Here is a 24,983-nt window from a genome sequence, read left to right on the forward strand (position 1 = left end):
ATTAATAAACCCAGTTGACTGAAAAATTAAGTATTTACCCTTAGTTATTAATTTATTAGTTCTCTCTCATCCTTCTCTTTTATTAGATCATAATTATCCTTTTTCCAGCATTAATTATAAGAATGCTATATACCATATCCAGCAATACTGTTCATCGGAGATTAAAGTTATTGTTCACCCGATGGCATACCATACTATTCATTAATGATATGGTAAAATATTTTGTAATATTAGTATTTAATTATTTAGTTAACATGCTAAGTAATATATATGACGATAAGTTTACTTATTATATGTTCTTTTTTTTTAACCAAATATTAAATTAAATTAAAAAGAAACTCCTAAATTGGTTGTTCAAACTGGAGGAAAATAGTTTACAAAATAAATTTCAAAAATTAAAGATTTTGAAGAGCGAGCAAAACAATCCGTCCTTACATTGGAAACACGAGGAATCCTAGTCAGAATGAAAAAATGAAAAGATGATCTAAGCAAGGTAAAATCATCTAGCAGATGCGAGAAAGTGGGCCAATCATCAGGAGATTGTATCATCGCAACTAAGGTGTTGACTGGTTCTCCCGCTATCTCCCGCAAACGCTGCGTTTGCGGGTGGTAGCGGTTGCTAGCGATTGGAACCAATCACACAAATTGCTCTTAATCGCTCACAACCGCTCCAAACCACTGAATTCCAAAAGATGCTTCCCGTGAGCGTTTGCGGTTGCGGGCAATTGCGGTTAGATTTTTTTTTTTGTAAAAAAACTTAAAAGAAATCAGTGATAATGAAATTTTTTTTTGTTATATCTTCTATCTAACCGTTTTACTCATTAGGATGAGAGAAAATGAAGTACGGATACGATTGTAGAGATTATAAAATAAATAATTAGAAGAAAATAATATTCCAATTAACAATAATCCGGAAAACTTGATGTAAATTTAATGGCACATCGCACTTAAGTTCAAAAAAATCTAAATAAATATAATATTTCATCAGAAATTTTAAAAAATAAAATTATTTGTAAAAAATATTAAAAAATCACTAGTGACGCTTCTCAACTCTCACTTGCCCATTCCTACCGATGCAACTACTGACCCACAAACTAAGAGAAAAGAGAAAAGATTTACGATCTAAAGCATATGTTTTGTCATTTATCAAATTATTTGATTAAATTTTTGGTGAAAAGCCAAATGCATAAAGGAATAAGTATTTCAATATGAAATTTCTTTGTTTTTTGAATAATTATTTTAGTATTTTTTAAAGAAATTTTAATTAAAAATCAAGTTTAATAAAAATTTTGGTTTTTTAAATATTTATATATTATATATCACATTTATTATGTTCCAACCGCTATTGCACCCGCTGATCAATCAGTCGTAAACCTCCCGCAAACGCACCAATTTTAAACCGCTAAACCAGTCGTTCAAAATGCTTAATAACACTTAAAACCGCAATCGCCCGCTTCCGTAATCTCCCGCAATCACAACCGCAACCGCAGCGTTTGAACCAGTCAGACCCTAACTCTGCATATGTTAACTTAAATGCATATATATTATATGTTAACTTAAATGCATATGTATAGAGTTAAAATTATGAATTATTATAATTTATGTGTGTATGTATATATCAGTTCAATAAAAATATGCATCAGTACAACATTTAGTGTATAACAATTTATTTAATATGCTAAATAATTTGATATCGTGATAACTGGTAAGTTTACATGTTATGCATGTTTGTTGATTAAAAATTGAAATTAATGTTTTATTTATTTATGTATATCCAATAAAAAGATATTATGTATACCGACAGTTGTGTATACCGACAGTTGTGTATACCAAAAAAGTAGATCTTGTTCTTCCTCTTTTTTCTTTTGCATTCTGCGCTTAATTGAAGGCTGAGGATTTGCAGAGAAGATCCAAAAGTGAGCAAGTGACCTCTTATACCTCTTATACCATGTCTCTCTTTCTCTCTCTTTGGTGTAGTGGTGGCTCCGGTTTAATGGCGCAGAAGATCCGGAGTAAAGGCCCATGGTTTGAGGACGCCGGTGGGTTATCTTCGGGGCTTCTCGGCTCATCCGTTCAACTGGTCGCCGTGGCTACAGCAGAAGCCAAAGGGCGAGTGGTGGGGAGTACTGTTTTGTCAGGGTGGTTAATGGCTCAATCCTTTGGATTTTGTTGGTTGTCGCGGATCCAGGTTGCAGGTGGTTTGGGTGAGACGTCAGCCTCTGTAACTGCCGCGAATTGTGTATCATATTTGTCCATCGACATGCCAAAAGGTCATCTTTATTGTATTCTTGCTGTTGCATCTGTTGGGAGGTAGGTTCCAATGGCCTTCCTTGAGAGAGTAAAGGAGGATTTTAGCAAGAAATATGGTGGTGGTAAGGCTACCACTGCTCAAGCCAACACCTTGAACAGAGAGTTTGGGTACTTTAAGCTCTACTATCAGAATGTGGAAACAAAACCTTCCTTCTTTAAGTCTCTGTGATTATGATTTTAGCGAATTTTGTTGTACCTTCAGGTCTAAACTTAAGGAGCACATGTAGTACTTTGTGGATCATCCTAAAGAGATTAGCAAACTTGCCAAGGTTAAGGCTCGAGGTGATGGGTGTTATATATGATGGAGAACATTGAGAAGGTCAGATATGTGTATATATGACCGTCTCATAATTCAGTATCATTAATTTAAGTATATTCCTCATGTCTGGTTTGATCTTTCTTTATCCCCAGCTTTTGCTAAGCTACATGAGCTCCATGTAATTCATTTATTTGCAGGTCGTGGGGTTTAACTTTCAAGCCATGACATTCTTTTGGAGTGATTTCTGATCTGCACACAAGTGAGCATTATCTTTACCAAATTTAAGCCTAACAACAAGTCTTTGAGGTTCGACATTTTTCCTATCCACATATTCTTGGTAAAAACCTTAGAAGAATTGCTCCATGGGTTTTATTATCTTCAAACATATGGCATTAATTAACCTTCCATATTTGATGGGAGACGAAATTAGGAAGGGTGGCCTCTTAGATATTCAAACGCTTCTCTGATGAGTGATGAGGTAAGATAACAAATATGACTCTTACTTTCTATGACAATCCCTTCAGTTTCTTACTAACCTGCTTTAATTTTCGTTAATGCAAAGCTAGAGACAGAGAGAGATAGAGAGACATGGTTAATTGAAGAGATATTTTTCCAGAAAAAAGGTTAGTTGAAGAGATATGCTCAGTATGATTAAACAAATATATGTTGTCAAGATGTGGTGTATGATGAAACTCATTTATTAAACTATATGCTTCCACAGATAAGGATCAAACTTGCAATGATTGGTAGGCTGGTGATCAAGAGTTTTCTAATTTTTGATTCATAGATATCAATTGTGATTCATATGACTGCGAAAGAAATAATAGTCACTGAGTTCCACGCCAGAAATGCTATATTACATGTGTGAAGTAAAAAGTGTTTCAGAGTGGGAGCGACTGTAAGGTTTTCTCGGAAAGATCATGGATGTAGTTGATGTTTCTTTGGTCTGTGTCAACGTATTAATATGGGAGAATTGGAAAAAGGCATTTTTGAAGAAAAATTCATTTCATAGTAATGCATATATTCGACTTGGTCATCCGTAAATATTTCTTTAAATCCATAACTCCATCAGACTTATAAACGTAAGTGATGCTTAACTGTGCCTGGCATTGATTATTACTTGTAATCTTCTGGTTGCCCAATTGACTACTAGCAATGTGCAGCGTACAGCTACGCCAAACAACTTATTCGTGCTTCCAAATGACTCCTCACATTTGAATTTGCCTTCAGATAGAAAGCGATGAAGACAAGTTATGGAAGGCTGATGTTAGAGAAACAATTGAAGAACTTGCTGCTAGAGGAAAAAAGTTCCTGAACTGGTATTTTCTCTTTTCCCTTATGTCCAGAACGTGAAAACTTAGAGAAGCATCCTCTTTGCTTCCTCGACACTGTTAGTTTGATAAGTAGAAGTTGGCATCAAATAGAATCAATCTCTGATGAAAGAAGATTCTTTCAATATACTATTGTTCCATGTAGAATTTAAGTAATCTCCATTAGTCCTGTTGACTTATCGAGAATGCTGATGGGACAGAACTGCATATGGCTTGTTTTGGATTTGTAGGCTATGGACAAGGAAAGAAAAAGAGATAGCTATTGTGACACACAGTGGTTTCTTGTTTCACACATTGAATGCACTACAAAGCGAGTGCCATCCAGATGTTAAGAAGGAAATTTGCGGCCAGTAAGATCCACACCCTTCGTGAGGAATTTTCAAATTATAAGTGAGGTTTTATTAATTTGCATTTGATTTGCAGCTTTGCTAATTGTGAGCTACGTTCAATGGTCATCGTCGTCGACAGGGCCAAACCGGCGACTGCTGCAATGGAAAATAAACAAAAAGGTTGGTTTTCTCAACTTCTCTTGTAAGATTGCATCATCCGAATCTGGTGAAATTGATTGGGTACTCCTTGGAAGACGAACAACGTCTTTTGGTTTACGAGTATATGCCTAATGGTAGTCTTGAAAATCATTTGTTTGAAAGTAAGTAAGAATTAAGATCCAACATTTATGTTTATGTTACTTGGCATTGTTCATGACCTGATGAATCTTATTTATTCTAGGGGGTTCTAATGTGCTTTCTTGGTCACTGCGTATGGAAGTGGCGATTGGTGCTGCTAGAGGGCTTTGTTTTTTGCACGAAGCTAAGGATCAAGTCATTTACAGAGACTTCAAAGCAGCAAATATCCTTCTTAATTCAGGATTCAGCCCAAAACTCTCAGACTTTAGATTGGCAAAAGAAGGTCCAAAAGACAACCGTTCACATGTGACAACCCAAGTCATCGGTACAGAAGGTTACGCAGCTCCAGAATATCTAGCAACAGTTTTCTCTTTGTTTGATGGTTCATTTGTTCCAATTTCAACTAACAAAACATGAAATTTCTAAAAACACATTGATTGGTCTCTGCTTTTGGTCTCTGTCAGGTCATCTAACAATGAAATGTGACGTCTATAGCTTTGGTGTCGTCTTGCTAGAGATTCTATCTGGACGTAGAGCAATAGACAAAACTAAAGCTCGACAAGAAGAATATTTAGTAGAATGGGCGACACCTTACTTGCGAGACAAGCGAAAAGTGTTTAGGATAATGGACACGAAGCTTGTGGGTCAATACCCTCAGAAAGCAGCGTTTATGATGTCTTTCTTGGCTTTACAATGTATTGGAGAGGTTAAAGGTAGACCATCGATGCCTGAGGTCTTGTCTCTTCTTGAGAAAGTTACAATTCCAAGACATCGAAAGAGTAGAAGCAGAGGTTTTGCTACTAACTCTTCTTCCAAACGGTTTCTCAGACACCCTAATTAAGGACTCAAAATCTCTTTGGCTTTTGGATCGTTTCTTTTGTGGAAATGGAATATAAAAACCTTTTTTTGGTTACGTCATTGATAATATAGAAGAATAAAAAAAGCTTGGCCATGATCTATAATTAAGATTTTAACCATACCTCATTCAGTTAGTGGCTATTAATTATACACAGTCATCATGATCATTGTTATGTGTAATGTACGTATATAAGAACATGTACATAGTCTACACATATGTGGATTGTATATGTACTAGTAACTATTTGCATGGAGAGACGAAAAGAGAAGTCTAATCCAAACCAAAACGCCCCGATCAAATTAACCACCACTAATTAACATTAATCATATCTCTCGTAAATCCAAATTTAACAGAGCTATCAATTCGCCGTCAATACCCCACTTCTCCTAATAGTTTCATCATCACTAATTCCACTTTTATTCTCTTTCCATAATAGTTTCATCATCACTAATTCTCTGTCGCTATCACTTGAGTGTAGCCAGTTTTGCAAGTTTAGGTCCCTCATGATTGCTTAAGGTATCCTGTAATATCTACTTAGAAACTATAAGGAGTAGAAGATGGAGCTTTTGCAGAAGATAAAAGAGTTACAACAGAGAGAGATTTGTTTGGTTGTAATTAATAGAATTTTAGAGTGAATGTGAGATCTTATGTATAACTAGATCACTTAGGTAGAAAATTTCAGTATAACTTGAACTACTTGGTGCAACTGTACTAGAATTATTAAAATAAATTTCAATATGGATCATGTGAAAACGAATAAAAAATAGATTTTGGCAGCGGAATATTCATTTAAAATCATCACACTATGGTAAAATGAACCAAAGACAATATGATATTAGTAAAAAATTATTTGGTATACACATAATTATACATAGTTATCCAGTTGTACTCTCATATCCATGGTTGAACTTTTGCGTTTTTTTCGTATTTCCAGTTGGACTATAATATAAATTATTAATTAGCAGTTGGGCACAAGATTTATCAGTATTAATTAGCATATACAAGGTTTTCATAACACAATGTTCATAAAAACTTGGGTTTCACCTCTTTTGCTTCATTTGAGGTGATCACTTACTAAGTCTTCCTATACTATAAAGAGTGTTTTATGTGAAAACGATAGTATATATTAGATAAATTCTTGTATTGTTGATTAAACATGGTTCTTTAATAGTTCAATATGTTTTAGAAATTCTTATAAACCTTAATTATCATTTTCATATTTTAAATATAAATGCAAATCTAAATATATATTTAGTTGTACCTAGTTGAACTGAGTATTATATATTTATGTTATCTAAATATTACCCTCTATAGTTAAAATGTAATTTTGTATGGTTATTGTTCATTACCTCTCGAAAATATGATAAATAAACAATTACGAATTACATAGGTTGTTCTAGTAACATCTCTTACTTTTTCTAGTAACATCTCTTACTTGTTCCATTTCCGGTGAACAACAACGACAATATTAGCTAGGGTTATAGAAGAAGATATGTTGAAGATGACTACAAAATTACAATAATATTGTTCATTAAAACGGATTTATGGACCTACACTAAGCAAAAGAACGTTATGTACGTACTCTAATCTCAAGAACATTATGTACGTATGCGTTCATATGTACGTACACGTTCGATTTTAGGTTTAATGAACCCGAAATTACCAGAATATCCTTGTCTTCTACCTCTAACATACGACTGAAAACCCTAATTTTCCCTGCCTCACTTTATTTTTTCACGACTTATGTCTTTTTTTTTTGTTTCACTTGTGGGTTTTTTACTCAACTATTATAGATTTTCATCTCAACATCTGATTTCTAAATTAAAAACCTATAAAAAGTGAGTTATATAGATTTTCGAACAGATATCTAGCTCTTCTATGTATGAACCCAGAGGAAAGATTAACGAAACAGAGTAGGAAAAAGACGTTTGCTCCGGCCGACAAACAGAATACGATTGATGAATCTGCTACAAACGTTATTACATGAACACCATAGATCGGAAGAACAGCAAACATGTTTAGATCTACCTCCAATAAGTCTATCGCAACGCTAGACTGTCTTTGACAGCTCAAACAAATTCGTGTTATTCTGGTAAGACTTTACAGCTGTCAAAAATGCTTACTAAATCTACCACGGACAAGAAACCTACCATCACACTCCGAAAACTATTTCAAAAAAACAAACAAGTATACCAAAAATATCTGAAACGAGAGAAGGCTGTCGAATAAATCTGTCGCAACAGGCCATTAGTCTACCATAAATATCTTTTAGGTCATATTGACTGTTGAAGGTGTACATCAGATATTTTTGGTACACTTAGTTTTTGATACACATATACGTCCACCGATAAGTGTACCAACACTACAACTAAGTGTACCATCTACGTCGACCGCAAAGTGTACCAGCACTACAACTAAGTGTACCAAAAATATCTGACGTACACCTTTAATCAGTCCACGTGTATAAATCTACTATCAAAGGATCGGTAGACTTAGTCCCAACTTCCAACGTTTTTTTTTCTAATGGCATTAGCCGTAATTACGTTTTTTCCCAACACTAGTTTCAGGGGTAGTATAGGTACAATGGGTTAGTCTAGTAATAACAAACAATTGTATGTTACTTTTGTAATAAGGAAGCTTTTATGCAATATTCTAGTAACTCACCCTAATTTTAATAGTAGGTTACAAATGGGTTATAAAAAATTTAATATTAATTTGCTACAAGATATATGTTAGGTGTAATCCATGTAAACTGTTCATTTTCGGAATATATTTCCAAAAACAACAAACAGAATTGATTTCCAAAAAAAATAAACAGAATATTCCCTTATTAATCGTGATTCCTAATATCTTAATCAACGAAAGTTACTGTAATCACAGAAGAATCTTCAAAACTGCCAATATAAATAATACAAATCACCTCTCACAAAAAATACCTCACTCATATTCGCTCATATTCATATACCTAAAAAAAATGACTATGGTTTCACAATGAAATTACAATATAAATTATAATTTATATAGAAATTACAATATAAATTAAAAAATTTCAACCCCGTGCTCTAGCACGGGTCTTAATCTAATATATATACAGTAATGAGCAAATAGTGTCGAGCAGAGAGAACCAGTGGCGGAGGTAGAGAAGGATTATGGATGTCATACGACACCCATGAAATTATAACTTTTAGTTTAGCTTTTGCTAAAATAATTAATTGTACATGTCTAAGTAACCTGTTGACACCCTTCTGAAATTTTGTTGAAACCCTTCAAATAAAAATATAACTTTGGCTAGTCTATGGTTCTTTCATATCTCGTTTTCTATTAAGTTTTTTCTATAATTTTAAGATATAAACATATGATCATTGGACTTTTTTGACAAACTGTTGGGCTTAGTATTAACAAAATTTTAATCGATTGTATATTTGTATGGTTAAACATAGTTATAATTTGATTAAATAAGCTCCCTAAATAATAACTAAACGACAAAAGCATAATTTTTCAAAAACTTGGACTCTTTCTTTTCCATTGTCATCTTTAGAATTGTTTTATAGTATGAGTGAGTGTAGAATTCATATTTAGCCTGAACTTTTGTGATAACATTTTTTTTAATATAATCTTTTTTTTTGGAAAAAATATTATGACATTCATAGATAATTTTTCTGGCTCCGCCACTGGTTCAGAGAACTAATTTTCAAGTTATCTGGGGTACAGATTGATAATCATATATATAAAAGTAAGGTTTCACTCTCTTCTTATAGGTCAATTTGGCAAGACAATTAAAAAAAATATATTTATTTTAAATCACAAATAAAATATATTTAATCATAAAACTTAACTCACACTTTGATATAAAACTGAAATTGTATAAATTATGCATAACTCACACTTTGATATAAAACTGAAATTGTATAAATTATGCATTAACTATGCATTAACTATATTTCTCCACTCAATTGTATTAAAACACATAATAAATTAGAATTGTAACCCCTAAGTACTAACTATATTCCTCCACTAAATTTTATTAAAACACATAATAGATTAGAATTATAACTCCTATTTTTCTAAATATAATTTTACATCACTTCTATTCCTATAAAACTCCTATTTTTCTAAATATAATTTTACATCACTTCTATTCCTATAAATACTCACTCTTTCATTCTCTCATTCTCTCATTCTCTAATTCTCTCATTCTCTCATCCTCTTCAACTATATCTCAAAACTTTTTTCGTTTTGTTTTGTGTTTTTTGTTGTTGTTGTTGTTGTATGTGTTAAAAAAATCAATTCAAAATTTAAGATTTATTCAAAATTATGTGTAAAAGCTTACTTCTAAATTATATTTTTGGAGTTTGTAAGATATATATATATATATATATATGTTACATTGTTTTTGATGTTTTACAAGGGTTATCTCCATTTTCTATTTTAGATTATCAGCTTATAAGTAACCATTTTTATACTCTTTTACTATATTCACCCCACAAGGTCAAGAGGTTGAAAAGATCCATATCTAATTCATATGAAAAATCTTTTTATTGAAGTTCATATGATGTTATAAGAAAACTAATTTAGTTTTGCACTTACAAAATAATATGAATTTGAAATTTTATGTATGAGTTTATATCAACAAAAAACCAAATGATGTATAAGTTTAAAATTTCATTGGGCCACTTGGTATTCCTATATATATATAAAAAATTAAAAATTTATTTCTAATTAACTCACATTTAATGTCATGTGTAATTCTACATTTAACTCAAATGTAACTCCTACCCAATAATTATTATAAATTTCATTCTCCCACTAATTTATTTATCTTTCAAGAAAACATTTCTTTGGTTAAATTTTCATATTTTTTGTTTTTGTTAGCTATATTTATAGTTATAGACTTATATAGATATATATATATATATATATATATCTTCTATTTATATTTTTAAAAAACTTTGAAATGAGGAATATTTATACATAATATTTTTATACATAGTTACTAATTTTTTTTGGTAACTTTGTTTGATACAATTTTACTATAATACAATCTTAAGAACAAATCTAATATTTGATTATGTTATTGTTAACAGAAAAAGAACAAAATATTTTTTATAAATATTCAGGAATATAATAAAACCTATTATGCATGCAACCACGCATTGCGTGGACTAATACCTAGTACCCTTTAAAGATTGTCAATGTTAGTACTTTTCAGATGATAAAATCCAAAAACCAACATCTAGAATCCAACAACTTTTCTGATTTTGCAAAAATAATAAATGATAAATGATAAAATGAAGACCAACATCTAAAAAATATATACATGTATACTAATATAGTATTGTTGTGAAAGTCAGAAAAAGAAGACGTATACAATGTCAACAAATGATGCGCATGTGTATAACGTTATTATGCGTTTATTATTATTTTGTGTGGAGCTCATCGTCACTATGCACACATAGTAACTTACTTTTTTACCACTATATAAATGATCAAATTCGATCGTTGTAACATACGAATACAACTTACAAAAACTTCAATTATAGAAGAAGTAAAATCTCTCTCTCGTCTCTCTTTTATTCAGTATCCCGATCCTTCTGCGGGTATAAATTCTCTCTATTATTTATTATATTCACCACAAAATCAAACACTTATTTATAACACGTTATCAGCACGATCACTCTATGGTGGGTTATAATTATATATTTATAATATGTATGTTATTATACTATATACGTTATTCTATCGGGCGGTATGTCGCCTCGTTAAAAATATATATATATTTTTCAGTGGTTGTTTCAAAACACCATTATTTATTTATTACTATAGTGGGAGGTATTCCGCCCCTATAAGTAATTATTGTAGTGGCTGCTTCATGCACCATAACAATGGACGGCTCAGCCGCCGATAATGTGGATGACTCCTTCACCATAATTTATTTACTGTTCTTATGTGGATGACCCCGTCACCATAATATTGCTGTTAAATTATATTTATATTATGATTAATATATAAGGAGGCTCAGCTACCTGTATATTAACATATATTTGAAATTGCTAAATTTGAACTGATTGATTGTTCAATTTATGATTTATTTTATGTTTAATACGTTTCACCAACGGTCACAAAGAAAAATTTTTAAAAACCTTACACTTTTCAAACGACTATGAACAGTCATTCCTCGTAAAATTTTCTAAAGAAAGTTGTTTAAGTTTTCATTTTAGAAAATGATTAGCTTGTTTTTAATTATTTGTTTAATTGCAATTATCACTTGTATTTATGGTCTCTTCGTTGGAGAATTTACCCACGAAGAGTTTACCATTAACATTGGTTTACTTTTCTATGCATTTGTGTTCTTTGTAATCGCTTGCATTATTAATATAAATGGTGCATTCTAAAATAAATAAAATTATTCTGCTAATAATATTTATTCGCTTTTGTGTTTAGATAACTAATGGCAAACATTGAGAAGCTTAAGTTTCCGGCTCTCAAAATTACTGGAGTAAACTACATAGCATGGACGACAGATGTGGAACTCTATTTAGAGTCGCAAGAATTGTCGGAGACCATAAAATTGGAAAAAATGTCGCCTGCCAAAGATAAAGCCAAGGCAATAGTATTCCTGAGAAAACATCTCGATGAAAATGTGACGCATGACTATGCGCACATAAAAGATCCAGTAGAGCTGTGGCAAGCTTTAAAAGAACGGTTTGACAACCAGAGAGAAATAACTCTTCCTCATGCATTAGAGGACTGGAAAAATTTGAGATTCCAGGACTTTGAAAAAGTAGAGGATTATAATTCCGCTATGCTGAGGATTGTATCGCAATTAAAATATTGTGGTAAGCCTATTAGCGAAGCTGAAATGCTCGAGAAAACTTACCTCACTTTTCATAAAGAACATCGAGTTCTCCAAGAGATGTATAAAAATTGCGGATACAAGAGATTTTCTGAGTTAATTGTGACTCTCATATTGGCGGAGAAGAATAATGAACTTCTCCTCAAAAACCACAACTCTCGTCCTACGGGAGCAAAGGCATTTCCAGAAGTAAATGCAATGGATGTGAAAAATCCAGAGAGAGGAAGTCAAACCTATCGAGGTCGTGGTCGTCAATTTAATTGCGAACGTGAAAGATCTTTTCACCCACAAAACAAGAGGTCTTATAAATGGGTTTGATCTGAACAAGGTCCTAAGGGAAAAGAATCCCAAGGAAGTAACACACATAAGCATGAGAACATCTGTTATAGATGTGGATCGAAAGGGCATTGGGCCCATATGTGTCGAACCCCCGAACATCTTTGCAAATTGTTTAAAGAGTCCCAAAAGGGAAAAGGGAGAGAAGTGAACCTCACAGAGCATTTTGAGGGTACATCTTACCTCGATGCATCTGACTTCGTGAACGAGTTCGACGAGACCGCTCATGCGGATAACTGAAATGCTTGTAGTGAGACTAGTAGTCTCCAGTAATACCATTATATAAGTATTATGTATTTCAGTTGTTTTAAAATAATGTTGTTTATTAAAATAAGATAATGTATAAGCATTATATGTTTCTCTATGAATGAAATTTACTTATATTATTAACGTTTATGTTTATTACAGAAATGGATGAAGATTCAAACAAAACAATTACAAGGAAAAATATCAAAGAAATTTGTATACCAGATAGTGGAACAACACACACTATTCTGAGACATAAGAGATTTTTCTCTGAGTTAAAACCGACAAAAATTATTGTCAATACAATATCCGGTCCTACAGACTTGATTGAAGGAAGTGGCAAAGCTAATTTTGTATTACCTAATGGAACAAAGTTTTCCATAAAGAATGTCTTATATTCTCCGAATTATAAAAGGAGTTTGTTGAGTTTCAAAGATATATACCTTCAAGGATATGAAACTCAGTCTGCCACTGAGAATGGAAAGAAGTGTATGTATATAACTTCTAATAAATATGGAAAAAGACATGTGTTGGAAAAACTTCCAGAACTTCCTTCTGGTTTGCATCATACTTATATAGATGCAATAGAATCGCACCTTATGATCAAAAGAAATCCAAAAGATTTCACATTGTGGCATGATCGCCTTGGTCACCCAGGCACTACAATGATGCGAAAAATTATAGAGAGCTCACATGGTCATTCACTGAAAATTAATGAGATATATCAGGGGAATAAAATGACATGTGAAGCGTGTTCTCTTGGAAAATTAATCATAAGACCATCGCCAACCAAAATTGATAAAGAATCACTAAAGTTCCTTGAACGAATTCATGGTGATATATGTGGACCGATACATCCACCATGTGGACCATTCCACTAATATATGGTGTTGATTGATGCATCTAGCAGATGGTCACATGTTTGTCTATTGTCATCTCGAAATTTGGCATTTGCGAGATTTCTAACTCAGATTATCAAATTAAGAGCTCAGTTCTCTGATTATCCTATTAAGAGAGTTAGACTGGACAACGCTGGTGAATTCACATCCCAAGCATTTAATGATTATTTCATGGTAATAGGAATTGAAGTTGAACATCCTGTAGCTCATGTTCATACACAAAATGGTTTGGCGGAATCATTAATTAAACGTCTGCAATTGATTGCAAGACCATTGATCATGAGATCAAAACTTCCAACCTCTGTATGGGGACATGTCATCTTGCATGCAGAAGCGCTTATTCGGATAAGACCAAGTGCATATCATAAGTATTCTCCTTTGCAGTTAGCATTTGGTCGAGAACCAAATATAGCCCATCTAAGGATTTTTGGTTGTGCGGTATATGTGCCTATAGCACCTCCACAACGTACCAAGATGGGACCACAAAGAAGGTTGGGTATATATATTGGTTGTGATTCTCCATCAATTATAAGATACCTAGAACCACAGACCGGTGATGTCTTTACGGCACGTTTTGCCGATTGTCATTTTGATGAGAAAGTTTTTCCGGTTGTAGGGGAGAAAATAAACAAGTAGGAAAAGATATCAAATGGTGTGTACCATCTTTGCTACACCTTGATCCTCCTACCAAGCAGTCTGAAATAGAAGTTTGACGAATCATGCATATGCAGAGTATTGCAAATCAACTTCTTGATGCATTTGTTGATACCAAAACGGTAACTAAATCATATATACCATCTACAAATGGTCATGCTATAATTGAAATACCACAAGAACGTGGAAAAGCAGATGATACACGAGAGTCTAAAACACGCTTGAAACGTGGTAGGCCAGTTGGTTCTGAGGATAAAAATCCTAGAAAACGAAAGGAAGCTGAAAAGCATGATATGCCCAAAATAGCAGAAAGCATTTTGGAAGAAACAAATCATGAGTCTAATGAAAGTATTGAGCATCATGAGCCTGAAGAAAATCATGAGATTTCTGTCAACTATATCCATACTGGAAAGATATGGAATCGAAATAAAATCGATGATATTGATGACACTTTCTCTTACCTTGTTTCAAGGGAAATAGATGAGGAAATTGAGGATCCAGAACCAAAGTCTGTATATGAATGTCAAAAGAGACATGACTGGACAAAATGGAAAGATGCAAGAACTTGACTCGCTCAATAAACGAAATGTATTCGGACCTATTGTACTCACGCCTAAAAATGTGAGACCAGTTGGATACAAGTGGGTATTCGTTAGAAAACGAAATAAGAAAAATGAAATTACAAGATATAAGGCTCGCCTTGTAGCTCAAGGATTTTCTCAAAGACCCGGGATTGATTATGAGGAAACATATTCCCCCGTTATGAATGCAATAACGTTTAGATTTCTAATGAGTCTAGCAGCTGGCAAAAATCTAGAGATGCGTCTCATAGATGTCGTTACAGCATACTTATATGGATCATTAGATATTGATATCTATATGAGAGTTCCTGATGGATTTAATATGCTAGAAGCATTAAAAGCTAAATCCAAAGAGTTGTGTGCAATAAAGTTGCAAAGATCATTATATGGGTTAAAGCAGTCTAGACGTATGTGGTATAATCGTCTCAGTGAGCATTTAACAAAAGAAGGATATGTGAATGATCCTATATGCCCATGTGTTTTCATCAAGAAAACAAACTCCGGATTTGTGATAATCGCGGTATATGTTGATGGTCTTAATATAATCAGGGTTCAACATGAAATACAGAAAGCAACAAACTATTTGAAGGGGGAATTTGAGATGAAAGATCTCGGACAGACAAAGTTTTGTCTTGGTCTACAAATTGAGCATATTCAAAAGGGTATATTTGTGCATCAGTCCACATACACTAAAAGAGTGTTAAAACGTTTTAATATGGATAAGGCAACTCCTCTCAGTACTCCAATGGTTGTCAGATTATTAAATGTTGAAAGTGATCCTTTCCGACCACCTGATGAAAATGAAGAGATACTTGGTCCTGAAGTATCGTATCTAAGTGCAATTGGAGCCCTTATGTATCTTGCAAATTGCACTCGACCTGATATTTCATTTTCAATTAATCTTTTGGCTAGATTTAGTTCGTCTCCTACACGAAGACATTGGAATGGGATTAAATATGTCTTTTGTTATCTTCAAGGGACTATTGATTTAGGATTATTTTATCCTAACAATTTAGATGGTCAAATGATTGGTTTTGCAGATGCAGGATATCTATCAGATCCACACAAAGCTCGTTCACAAACAGGATATATGTTCACGATTGGAGGCACCGCTATATCTTGGCGTTCTCAAAAGCATACACTCATAGCTACTTCTTCGAATCATGCTGAAATTATCGCACTTCATGAAGCAAGTAGAGAATGTGTGTGGCTAAGATCGATAAGTCGACACATTAAATCAAATAGCAGAATTCATCAGAATACAGAGCCAACTATCTTATATGAAGACAATGATGCATGTGTTGCTCAAACAAAGGAAGGGTATATCAAAAGTGATAGAACCAAACATATCCCTCCAAAGTTCTTTTCATACACCCAAGAACTCGTGAAGAATAAAGCCATTGAAGTAAAATATGTTCGATCATCCGAGAATTCTGCAGATCTCTTCACAAAGTCATTACCCACGACTATGTTTAGGAAACATGTTCATAACATTGGAATGCGTCGTCAACAAGACTTGTAAAATGTGATCCTGATCAGTCGAGGGGGAGCTTGCGAGGTTGTACTCTTTTTACCTTCCTAAGGTTTTTCCCATTGGGTTTTTCTAGAAAGGTTTTTAGCGAGGCAACAGAAGATATTACGCAAGGGACATAGTGACACTGGTCTCCAAGGGGGAGTGTTGTGAAAGTCAGAAAAAGAAGACGTATACAATGTCAACAAATGATGCGCATGTGTATAACGTTATGCGTTTATTATTATTTTGTGTGGAGTCCATCGTCACTATGCACACATAGTAACTTACTTTTTTACCTCTATATAAACGATCAAATTCGATCGTTGTAACATACGGATACAACTTACAAAAACTTCAATTATAGAAGAAGTAAAATCTCTCTCTCGTCTCTCTTTTATTCAGTATCTCGATCCTTCTGCGGGTATAAATTCTCTCTATTATTTATTATATTCACCACAAAATCAAACACTTATTTATAACAGTTATAATGTTTTATTATTTATAACAGTTATAATGTTTTAGTTTATATAAATGTCATCACGACCCTTACGATGGTATATCAGTCCCTATGTTTTGAGTTTTTCTATACCATCATAAGAGTCGTGTGTGGCCTAGTTGTGATGGTAATTTTAGATGTGGTGGATACCGGATTGGAACACATAAATATAAATAGTATTTGTTGGCTAAATTCTCAAGAACAAAAGCTCAATCGTATACTTTACTATATTTCGTAAGTAGTGAACAGTATAAAAGAGTATAGATCAAAGTATTATTGTATTTCAAATGATTGAAAAAAGGGTCCCTCGATCATTGCCTCGCAGTCCTATATTTATACATCGTAATGAATTCAATTTGGTTAATCAATGTCTTGAAATGCTTTCATTTTGATTATGCATTCATTGATGTGATGTCTTCAGTTCGAATTGATTTGGACTTTTCATGGACCTTCACCCTCTAGGCTCGTCTTTGGGCTTCGAGCTCCTGGATTCTTCACCTCGCATTCCCGAGCTCTCTGAACATTCACCGAGCTTGATGTCTCTGGTTCAAAAATAAATAATGGGCCGTATCTACATATCACATGAATAGCAACGGCGTTTTCTCCTAAGCTTAAGCCTTGCCTCACAAAGTCACAGCAACAGTCAACATTACGTACTCTTCACACATATTTTTTTTATATATTTTTGCCCAACACTATGTTATCTTGCAGCCAACCCTAATATTCTACAAAGCAAACTCCTCTGTTTTTGTAGCTTGAGTTGTAAGTTTCCTCCCTTTCCCTTTTAGGTGTATTATTGCCAATAGGGAATATATTGCAATTCGGAAATACTTTGTTTCCTACAAAATAAGAAGGGAAAAAGTAAAATACTGTACATTTACTAGTATTTTACTTTTTTTAAAAGTGTTAGCTTTCTCTCTCTTCTCTCTCTCAAATCTTTCAGAGAAAGAAAGCTTCTGTAAAATATTCCGGCGACTCTTGTAGCCGGTTTTTTGTTTCCGGCTAAGTCCGAATTTATCTCTCGCTTAGATGCGAGTTTCTTCTTAGCCCTTATGGCTAAGTTTTTGTTTTCTTTCCCTTATGCAGAGCCAAATAGATCTCTTTTTAGATGAAGAGGTCAAAGCCGAGTGGTGATTCAGAGGTTTTGGATCATTGGATTGCTCGATTCCAATCAAGAGGAGAGTAAATCCTCATACCTCCTGTTCTGAGCCGTTTGTATGGCAAAGGATGATGGTTTCTCTTTGAGCTTGTAAATCGTGGTGAGTATAGAATTCAGTGAAAGGTGAAGAACGGATTAGGAGAGCGTGTTTTGCGACTAGTCTGACCATCTCACTTTCTCACGTCTTCCGGAGATTAATGGATCTGAGTTTCAAATTCTCTGTTTTTCATACTCGGATAAAAACTTCAAAAGGCCTTTGGTGTATGGAGTCAAAAGCTGGAATCTGATGGATCCTCGCGGGTTATAAGGCGATTTTCTCGCCGGAAAATTTTTAGATCTGGTCGACGTTTCAGCTCCGGTGTGAAAGGCGGTGATGAAGCGGTTGCGTGTTCTTTCGCACATCTTGTTTGTATTACACGTGTTGCACATGTGTCCTTTAACCTATTTTGTTTTATTAGTTGCAATGTTTTATTTGGTTAATTGTTCTTCGTGTGTAATGGGCTCCTTCACCTTGTAACCCATTTATGGGTTTTAAAACTTTTAATGAAAAAGTTGGCGACAAATAAAAATAAAAAAAACAACTGTCTCCAATCCAATGATCAATAAAGTTCTAACTTCTTCAAGGCTCGTCTCTTTGGACTTGCATATCGACAAGAGATATATAATGTCAAATTGTCAACTCATTACGTATATTGCAAAATTTCATATCGATGTCTCTTGCATAAATAGGGGAACTTAAGTTTTATAGTGTGAAATCAAAAAGATATATACCAGATTAAAATATGAAAATATCAAAGGATAGTCAATGGTCATAACTCTCTATTATTTATTTGTTAGTCTTCTTGACCAAGTTGCTCCAAGTTTTTCCTTGGCCTATAAAAACATCAACCTACCATGGTTTCAAACTGTAATCTGAAACCTTTTTTCAAGTTGTAAGCATTTTTTTTATATCAAAAGTTGTTATGGCAACCGAGCGATCAAGCTCAATCATCCTCCTTTCTGTTCTTGTGCTTGCTTTGGTCTTCTCTCCTACACTTCCATGTCAAGCAGCTCGAGTGCATCTCGATGGTAAGCTAATCTTCTTGAATAAACAATCTGTCGCGATGTTCCTTATACGGTGAATTTATTTATATTTAACTTTTGTTATTGTGATAGCTGAAGGACGTATGTTGATTAGAGCACCACCGCCAATTCGCTTTTGCCCTGCTTGTGCGTGCTGTGCACCAGCTCCAAAAGGTTCTTGCTGCCCTTGCCGATGCACCAACAATCCCTAAAGAATGCGACTCTGCTTTCTCCTAGCCTGCGTATGTGTTTGATATATGTAAACTGTTATATGTGTACTATTGAATAAGCAAATCAAAACCTTAAACTCTGTATTTCACTGATATGGACACAGAAGTGCCGAGTGCGTCATATGTCTTTTGTCTTATAAACGTTTATGGTACTATTAGACTGGGTGGTTTAGTCTTCAAAAGACGCATATAAATATGATATACACGTAAATCCTTAATTCTCTAGTTACACTTTGCAGAAGAAAGCAAAGCATCAATTGGAAAATAATACACCAATTAATAATGTATAATTCACAAGTAAAAGTGGATCTATGGTGTAAGAATGGTAACTATAAATATCCCATTAACTAGTGGATTTAAGAAAAAGAAGAAATATAAAAACTAGTGGACAACGAAAAAGGAAATATCAAAAACTAATTATTTGAATTTCAATAAATATCATCCAACGAGTAATTTGTTGTTTCTTGACCTATATATAAACATCATCCTACTATAGTTTCAAACTGCAATGTGAAATTTTATTAAGTTCCTAAGCATTTTTTTTTATCAGAAAAGCTGCAATGGCTACCAAACGATCAAGCACAATCATTCTCCTTTCTTTTCTTGTACTTGCTTTAGTCCTCTCTCCAATCCTTCCATGTCATGCAACTCGAGCGCATCCAGATGGTACGTAAGCTAATCGTTTGGAATTGGAAATACCTCGTGGTTTTCCTTACACGAATCTTTTACCTTTTTCTGTACAGCTGAAAGGCGTATGCTGAGGCGCATATGTCCTTCGTGTGTGTGTTGTGCACCAGCTCCACCAGGTGCTTGCTGCCCATGTCGATGCCCAAAAAGTCCCTAAAATTTTCAACTTTGATTTCGCTAGGTTTAATGTATCTTAATAACATGTGAATAAGCAATCAAAAGATACGGCTACATATATTAATCTTGTCACTCAGCCATTCTAGCTACATTTTGATTATGATATGATATCCTCTAAGTGGGACACAGAACTATGTTATACGTATGATCGTCAAAAAGAAAAAACTATGTTATACGTACATGTTTTGGCTTTTAGCTTCGTTGAGATATTATTAAAAATAGACGGTCAAAGTTTGAGGGACCTTTTGTAACACCCGTACCGTCACAAAAGACGGAACAACATGTAATCCATCCGGTCTGGCCAAAAACATTTCTTTCTTTAAAATTCACCAACGAACAAACTTCAAACTGTAACTCTTGAACTTACTAACCTGGGAAAAAGGAAAGAAGGGGTGAGTAAACAAGTTTACTCAGTGAGGAGATCAAACTCTGCCCACTGGACATACAGTAATACCGTTCCAAATATAATCAACAACTATTACTTAGCATAGATTCAGAATGTCTATCAAGCAAACAAACAAACAAACATCTTATTTCTCCTTAATAATTCTCATCTTATTTTATGCACTTTTGTGGCGACAACCACACGCAAACATTTCTGTTTCTTTACATTACTTAATAAGTTTTACTTTACTTATAGGTTTGGCCATTAACACTTTTTATGGCTCCCAAACCCCCTTTTCTTAGAAGACCACGGCCCATAGCTCGATTCTTCCCCTGCTCGTCAGCGGTTTATGACCTGCAATGAACCCGTCGGTTCATTACAGTCCAACATCCTCAAGTATCTTATCCTTTCTCATTCTCATTCTCTTGTATGTTCATAATTATATTTATAATATAATATATAAGTTAATTCATAACATCATATCATGTAGCTAAATGTGCCTCACATATATCATGTTACTAACAACCTACTCTATCATGCACACAAATCCACACAAACATGTTCAATTAACAAACAATTCTTGAGTCTATACTCAGCAACTATCGAAGAGTATATAAAGAAAGAGGTTACTGTATATCCGCAAATACCACCCTCACCTTAGCCAGAAGATCCGCTTCAACAACAACCCTCAATCTGCAGCGGTTTAGATAATCTGATCAGAATTTTATATCTAAAATAATAATCCATGATTTAATCTAATATCCAAACCAACTTCTAAATCTTAATAAACTGATTTGGTATTCCCCCAATTAAATTAATTAGACCATAATCTAATAATTTAATATACCATAATTCCACTTTCACGTGTTTGGTTTCATAATCACATCTCAACTCAAACCAATAACAATCCACACTCCCACACGTGACCACCAAACCATACGCAACTCACGTCCACATGAATTAAGTTACGGTTCTCGTCTTACAAGTTATGATTCATTGGTTTATACTGGTTTAGACTGGTTTAGACACGGTTCAATATTCGAAGCAACAAAACGCAACAACACACGAGCTTCGCCATTACCTCTTTACAACTTTTCTCGACGGACATGTGCGGTGGCTCCAAGAGAAGGTTCAGCCCATGGTGGTTACGTCCTCATGGCTCAACAACATACATCAAAAGCAAGCAACAGATCGTGAGACAACGTCATAAACTTCATGCGCAAGTTACAAAATAAATCTAGGGTTTCCTTACCCATAACGGTTGGACGATGGCTACGGCTGTTCCGATGACAACACCTGACATCTCCGGTGACATACGGTGGCGGACTAACCAGCGGTGGTGATAGACGGTGATCGTCAAACGACTTTCCTTGTCCCCGATTACATTATCCTCTCCTTCTTCTCCTTTCCCTCTCGTCCCTTTCTCTCCCCTTTGATCAGAAGTTCTCTCATGGCCGCTTATCTCTTTGCTTGGGATGAGAGCAATACAACAACGACAACAACCACGATGCCAACAAAAACAAGGCAACGATAATGATGGTAAGCTCCGACGGGATTAGGGTTCCCAACTCTCCTCTCTCGCCAGAAACAAAGACGGCGCCATACGTGTGTATTTACATGTACACGAGCATATAAGCAAAACGCAAACCCTTGTCGTTTGTACTTTTAATGGCAATTGGGCCTAATGGGTTCCAATTTCAAAATCGCATACATTGCAATATTGGGGTGTTACAATTCTCTCCAACTTAAAATAAATTCGTCCTCGAATTTGCGAAATAGTTTCTCCTCCACTTAGTTTTCGTCCCAATTTAGGAGTTCTTTCTCTTTGATCTTTAGTGTTTTAGATTATCCAATCCAATTTGAAGTGTCCTTCTCCTATATGCTCGTTTTGACTTCTTTCCAAACTTTTCCGATCAACAATGGACCGCAAGTTTCTACTTGGTTATACTGTAATCACTCTAGTTTCCATTTACTAGAAATAATCCCTTCATGCTTCTCATTTTTTTTTTAGCTTTTTAACCAACGCAAAACTAATTCTTCCATTACTACGATTAGTTCCGACGTTTAGCAATATTACAACATGGAACGTCAAGTGTCACAGTTCCTTAACTTTCCATCGCTTAACATAATACACATCCTTCAAATATGGTCTAAAACTTGAATAGAATACTCCAATTTCCAACAAAAGGTCTTTCCATTACCTTGACTTTTGGAAATAACAAGTTCACCAACATACGACCTACGACCTGGTCTAACAATGTTCTGAAGAAGTGTACACACCCACAATGACCATTACGGTTTTGTGCAACACGGAGCTAAATGATCTACCAAGCTTTTGTTGCGCTCACCTTGTAAAGTTGACATCCCTTTGAATGTTTCCCAATGTTAAATTTAACATAGTGTTTTCCTAACACTCTCTTACGGTTCTGGTTCCTTTTGGGTTTCACACCTCCATGCATTTTTTTTCCTTCTCAAAGTAGTACTTTACATATAATTAATCCTCATTCACCACATAATGACTATTCTGCATTACCCAAACACCAAATCAAAATAATGTTGCCTCCTCATAGTTTTTAGTGATCTCCATTTCGCTATATTTAGTGGATTCCTATACCACCTATCAAACTTCATATGTTGTAGACTTAGCGTTTTTCTCTTCTTCAACCATTTTTCCCGTTTAGAATAACAATCATTGAATCAACCACTTCTTTTTTTTTTAACATTTTTCGTCTTGACTCATCCTGCTCTACAACTACCCAAGTTGCCTCCTTACTGCTAGTCGTCCGCATCAACCCACTAACAATCTCCATTTTCACATACCCTTTCCCATTCGGGTTAAGTCAACTTCAAATTATAAACGCCTATCTCCACTGTCACGACACATTTTTTTTTTTAAGTATCTGTAACGATTACATACAATTCCCTGTAGAAGTCCATAATCTACATTAATGTGGTGTCCTCCCACACTGCTATTTTCCACTTCCTCCGCTGCAATTCCTTTTTGTGCTCTCCAAGCACTAGAATAACCTCGACTAGTGATTTTTTTATACAATACCTCATCTTTAAACTTTGTGGTCCACCTCAAAAATGTCCTTCCACAATATTAACCCCAATATTTTGTCAAATATCCATTTAACTTTTATAAGCTAGTATCCCACACCTTCGTCCACTCGAAGGTCACGTCCTTCCATGTGAGTGAGTAATTAGTTTAGCCATACTAGCATATCATCTACCAAACTTGCGTTTGTGATATACTACTTAAAGAAAACTACCAAAAACTACCGACCTTAATAGTATTTGTGGTCCTCAATGTTAACTTCTCGAAGTCAACTTACATTTCAACTTTTCGAAACAATCCCACACTCCTTTGTCCATTCAGGTTCCAATTAGTTGAGAAGTTTGTTTAACCTTATTGCATGTCGCACAAGTATAAATTTTTGCCAACACCATATTGAATTACATGGTGTTATCATCCATATGAGATTCCTTCCCATTTTCTCCCTTTCTTTTCCTCTACAGTTTATAGGGCTCCTTCCCACGTCACTTTAATGTCGCCACTCATAACTTAGGGTGTTCCGTCCTTCTTAAATTTTTTACTATACTTTTCTGACTATCCTGACGAACTGATCTTCACTTGGAACTTCTTACCAACTCCTTTAAGCTTACAGACAAGGGGACTCAGATTCAATTACAAAAACCAAAAGATGCAAACAAGACTCCCTAAAATAATGAACCAACACGCAATAGATAATTCACTCAAAGAAATAATGCAACAGGCAATTTCAATCAAAGCAAACAAAGCACACAAACATAAAACACAGTTCAAGTCTTCGTCTTCTTCATCACCAACCTTCTCCACTAGAGGAATTATCCCTAGGAATTTCAATAGACTCCTCACTCTTCCTCTTTAATAAAAAAAACATTCATCACACGCTTTTTGTCTTCACGCGCAATTGCGGTTTAGGTTCTTACACTGCTTCTGAGGATTGATTTCCACTCGCCACAAAATCAAGCTTAAGATTAGAATCCTACTAACTTTCACAAAATGAAAGTCAAGAACAAGTTTGTTGTCGGTGAATTCAAAATCTTTATACAAAACAAAACTTGTTTCCGGAAACTTTCTTTGAAAACATTTTTTTTTTTTAAAAACAAAAATCATTTTTGAAATCTTGACCCTCCGGGTCAGCACCGGAGTGGCCTTAACCGGCTCTGATACCAAAATGTAACACTCGTACCGTCACAAAAGACGGAACAACATGTAATCCATCCGGTCTGGTCAAAAACGTTTCTTTCTTTAAAATTCACCAACGAACAAACTTC

At 34.5% G+C, this 24,983-nt stretch overlaps 2 protein-coding genes and 1 pseudogene across 38 annotated transcripts; all 3 read left to right on the plus strand.

Moving 5' to 3' along the window:
* The first annotated feature begins 1,568 nt into the window (after nt 1–1,568).
* Nucleotides 1,569–5,483, plus strand: LOC104758509 (putative serine/threonine-protein kinase PBL3). 37 transcript variants are annotated; one of them, XM_087495183.1, is made up of 13 exons: nt 1,793–1,916; nt 2,189–2,418; nt 2,513–2,629; nt 2,767–2,875; nt 3,000–3,047; nt 3,136–3,192; nt 3,291–3,651; nt 3,800–3,888; nt 4,131–4,250; nt 4,324–4,409; nt 4,484–4,549; nt 4,630–4,860; nt 4,991–5,483. In XM_087495183.1, exons 10-13 carry the CDS (start codon nt 4,349–4,351, stop codon nt 5,365–5,367), a joined length of 735 nt encoding a protein of 244 aa, XP_087351309.1. In that variant the 5' UTR covers nt 1,793–1,916; nt 2,189–2,418; nt 2,513–2,629; nt 2,767–2,875; nt 3,000–3,047; nt 3,136–3,192; nt 3,291–3,651; nt 3,800–3,888; nt 4,131–4,250; nt 4,324–4,348; the 3' UTR covers nt 5,368–5,483. The 37 variants fall into 37 exon arrangements, with proteins under 37 accessions (XP_087351325.1, XP_087351328.1, XP_087351321.1 ...); XM_087495188.1 differs by having other exon boundaries at nt 3,291–3,315; XM_087495193.1 differs by having other exon boundaries at nt 1,795–1,916; nt 2,767–2,906; nt 3,132–3,192; nt 3,291–3,315.
* A 6,350-nt stretch (nt 5,484–11,833) lies between these two features.
* Nucleotides 11,834–12,814, plus strand: LOC147924831 (uncharacterized; annotated as a pseudogene).
* Nucleotides 12,815–19,004: 6,190 nt separating this feature from the next.
* On the plus strand, nt 19,005–19,572 carry LOC104758510 (uncharacterized). Its single transcript, XM_087496288.1, has 2 exons — nt 19,005–19,190; nt 19,278–19,572. The coding sequence occupies exons 1-2, from the start codon at nt 19,085–19,087 to the stop codon at nt 19,394–19,396; spliced, it is 225 nt and encodes a 74-aa protein (XP_087352414.1). The 5' UTR covers nt 19,005–19,084; the 3' UTR covers nt 19,397–19,572.
* The last annotated feature ends 5,411 nt before the right edge of the window (nt 19,573–24,983 follow it).

This window comes from Camelina sativa, chromosome 17 (assembly GCF_030686135.1).
Source record: "Camelina sativa cultivar CO46 ecotype springtype chromosome 17, ASM3068613v1".
NCBI lineage: Eukaryota > Viridiplantae > Streptophyta > Magnoliopsida > Brassicales > Brassicaceae > Camelina > Camelina sativa.

Bases quoted from the DNA above. Each gene is read 5' to 3' on its own strand.
- LOC104758509 (XM_087495180.1), top strand. From the start codon at position 4,349: ATGGTCATCGTCGTCGACAGGGCCAAACCGGCGACTGCTGCAATGGAA. The intron at 4,410-4,483 runs GTTGGTTTTCTC...ACTCCTTGGAAG, and splicing joins AATGGAAAATAAACAAAAAG to ACGAACAACGTCTTTTGGTT. The intron at 4,550-4,629 runs GTAAGTAAGAAT...TATTTATTCTAG, and splicing joins TGAAAATCATTTGTTTGAAA to GGGGTTCTAATGTGCTTTCT.
- LOC104758510 (XM_087496288.1), top strand. From the start codon at position 19,085: ATGGCAACCGAGCGATCAAGCTCAATCATCCTCCTTTCTGTTCTTGTG. The intron at 19,191-19,277 runs GTAAGCTAATCT...TTATTGTGATAG, and splicing joins AGCTCGAGTGCATCTCGATG to CTGAAGGACGTATGTTGATT.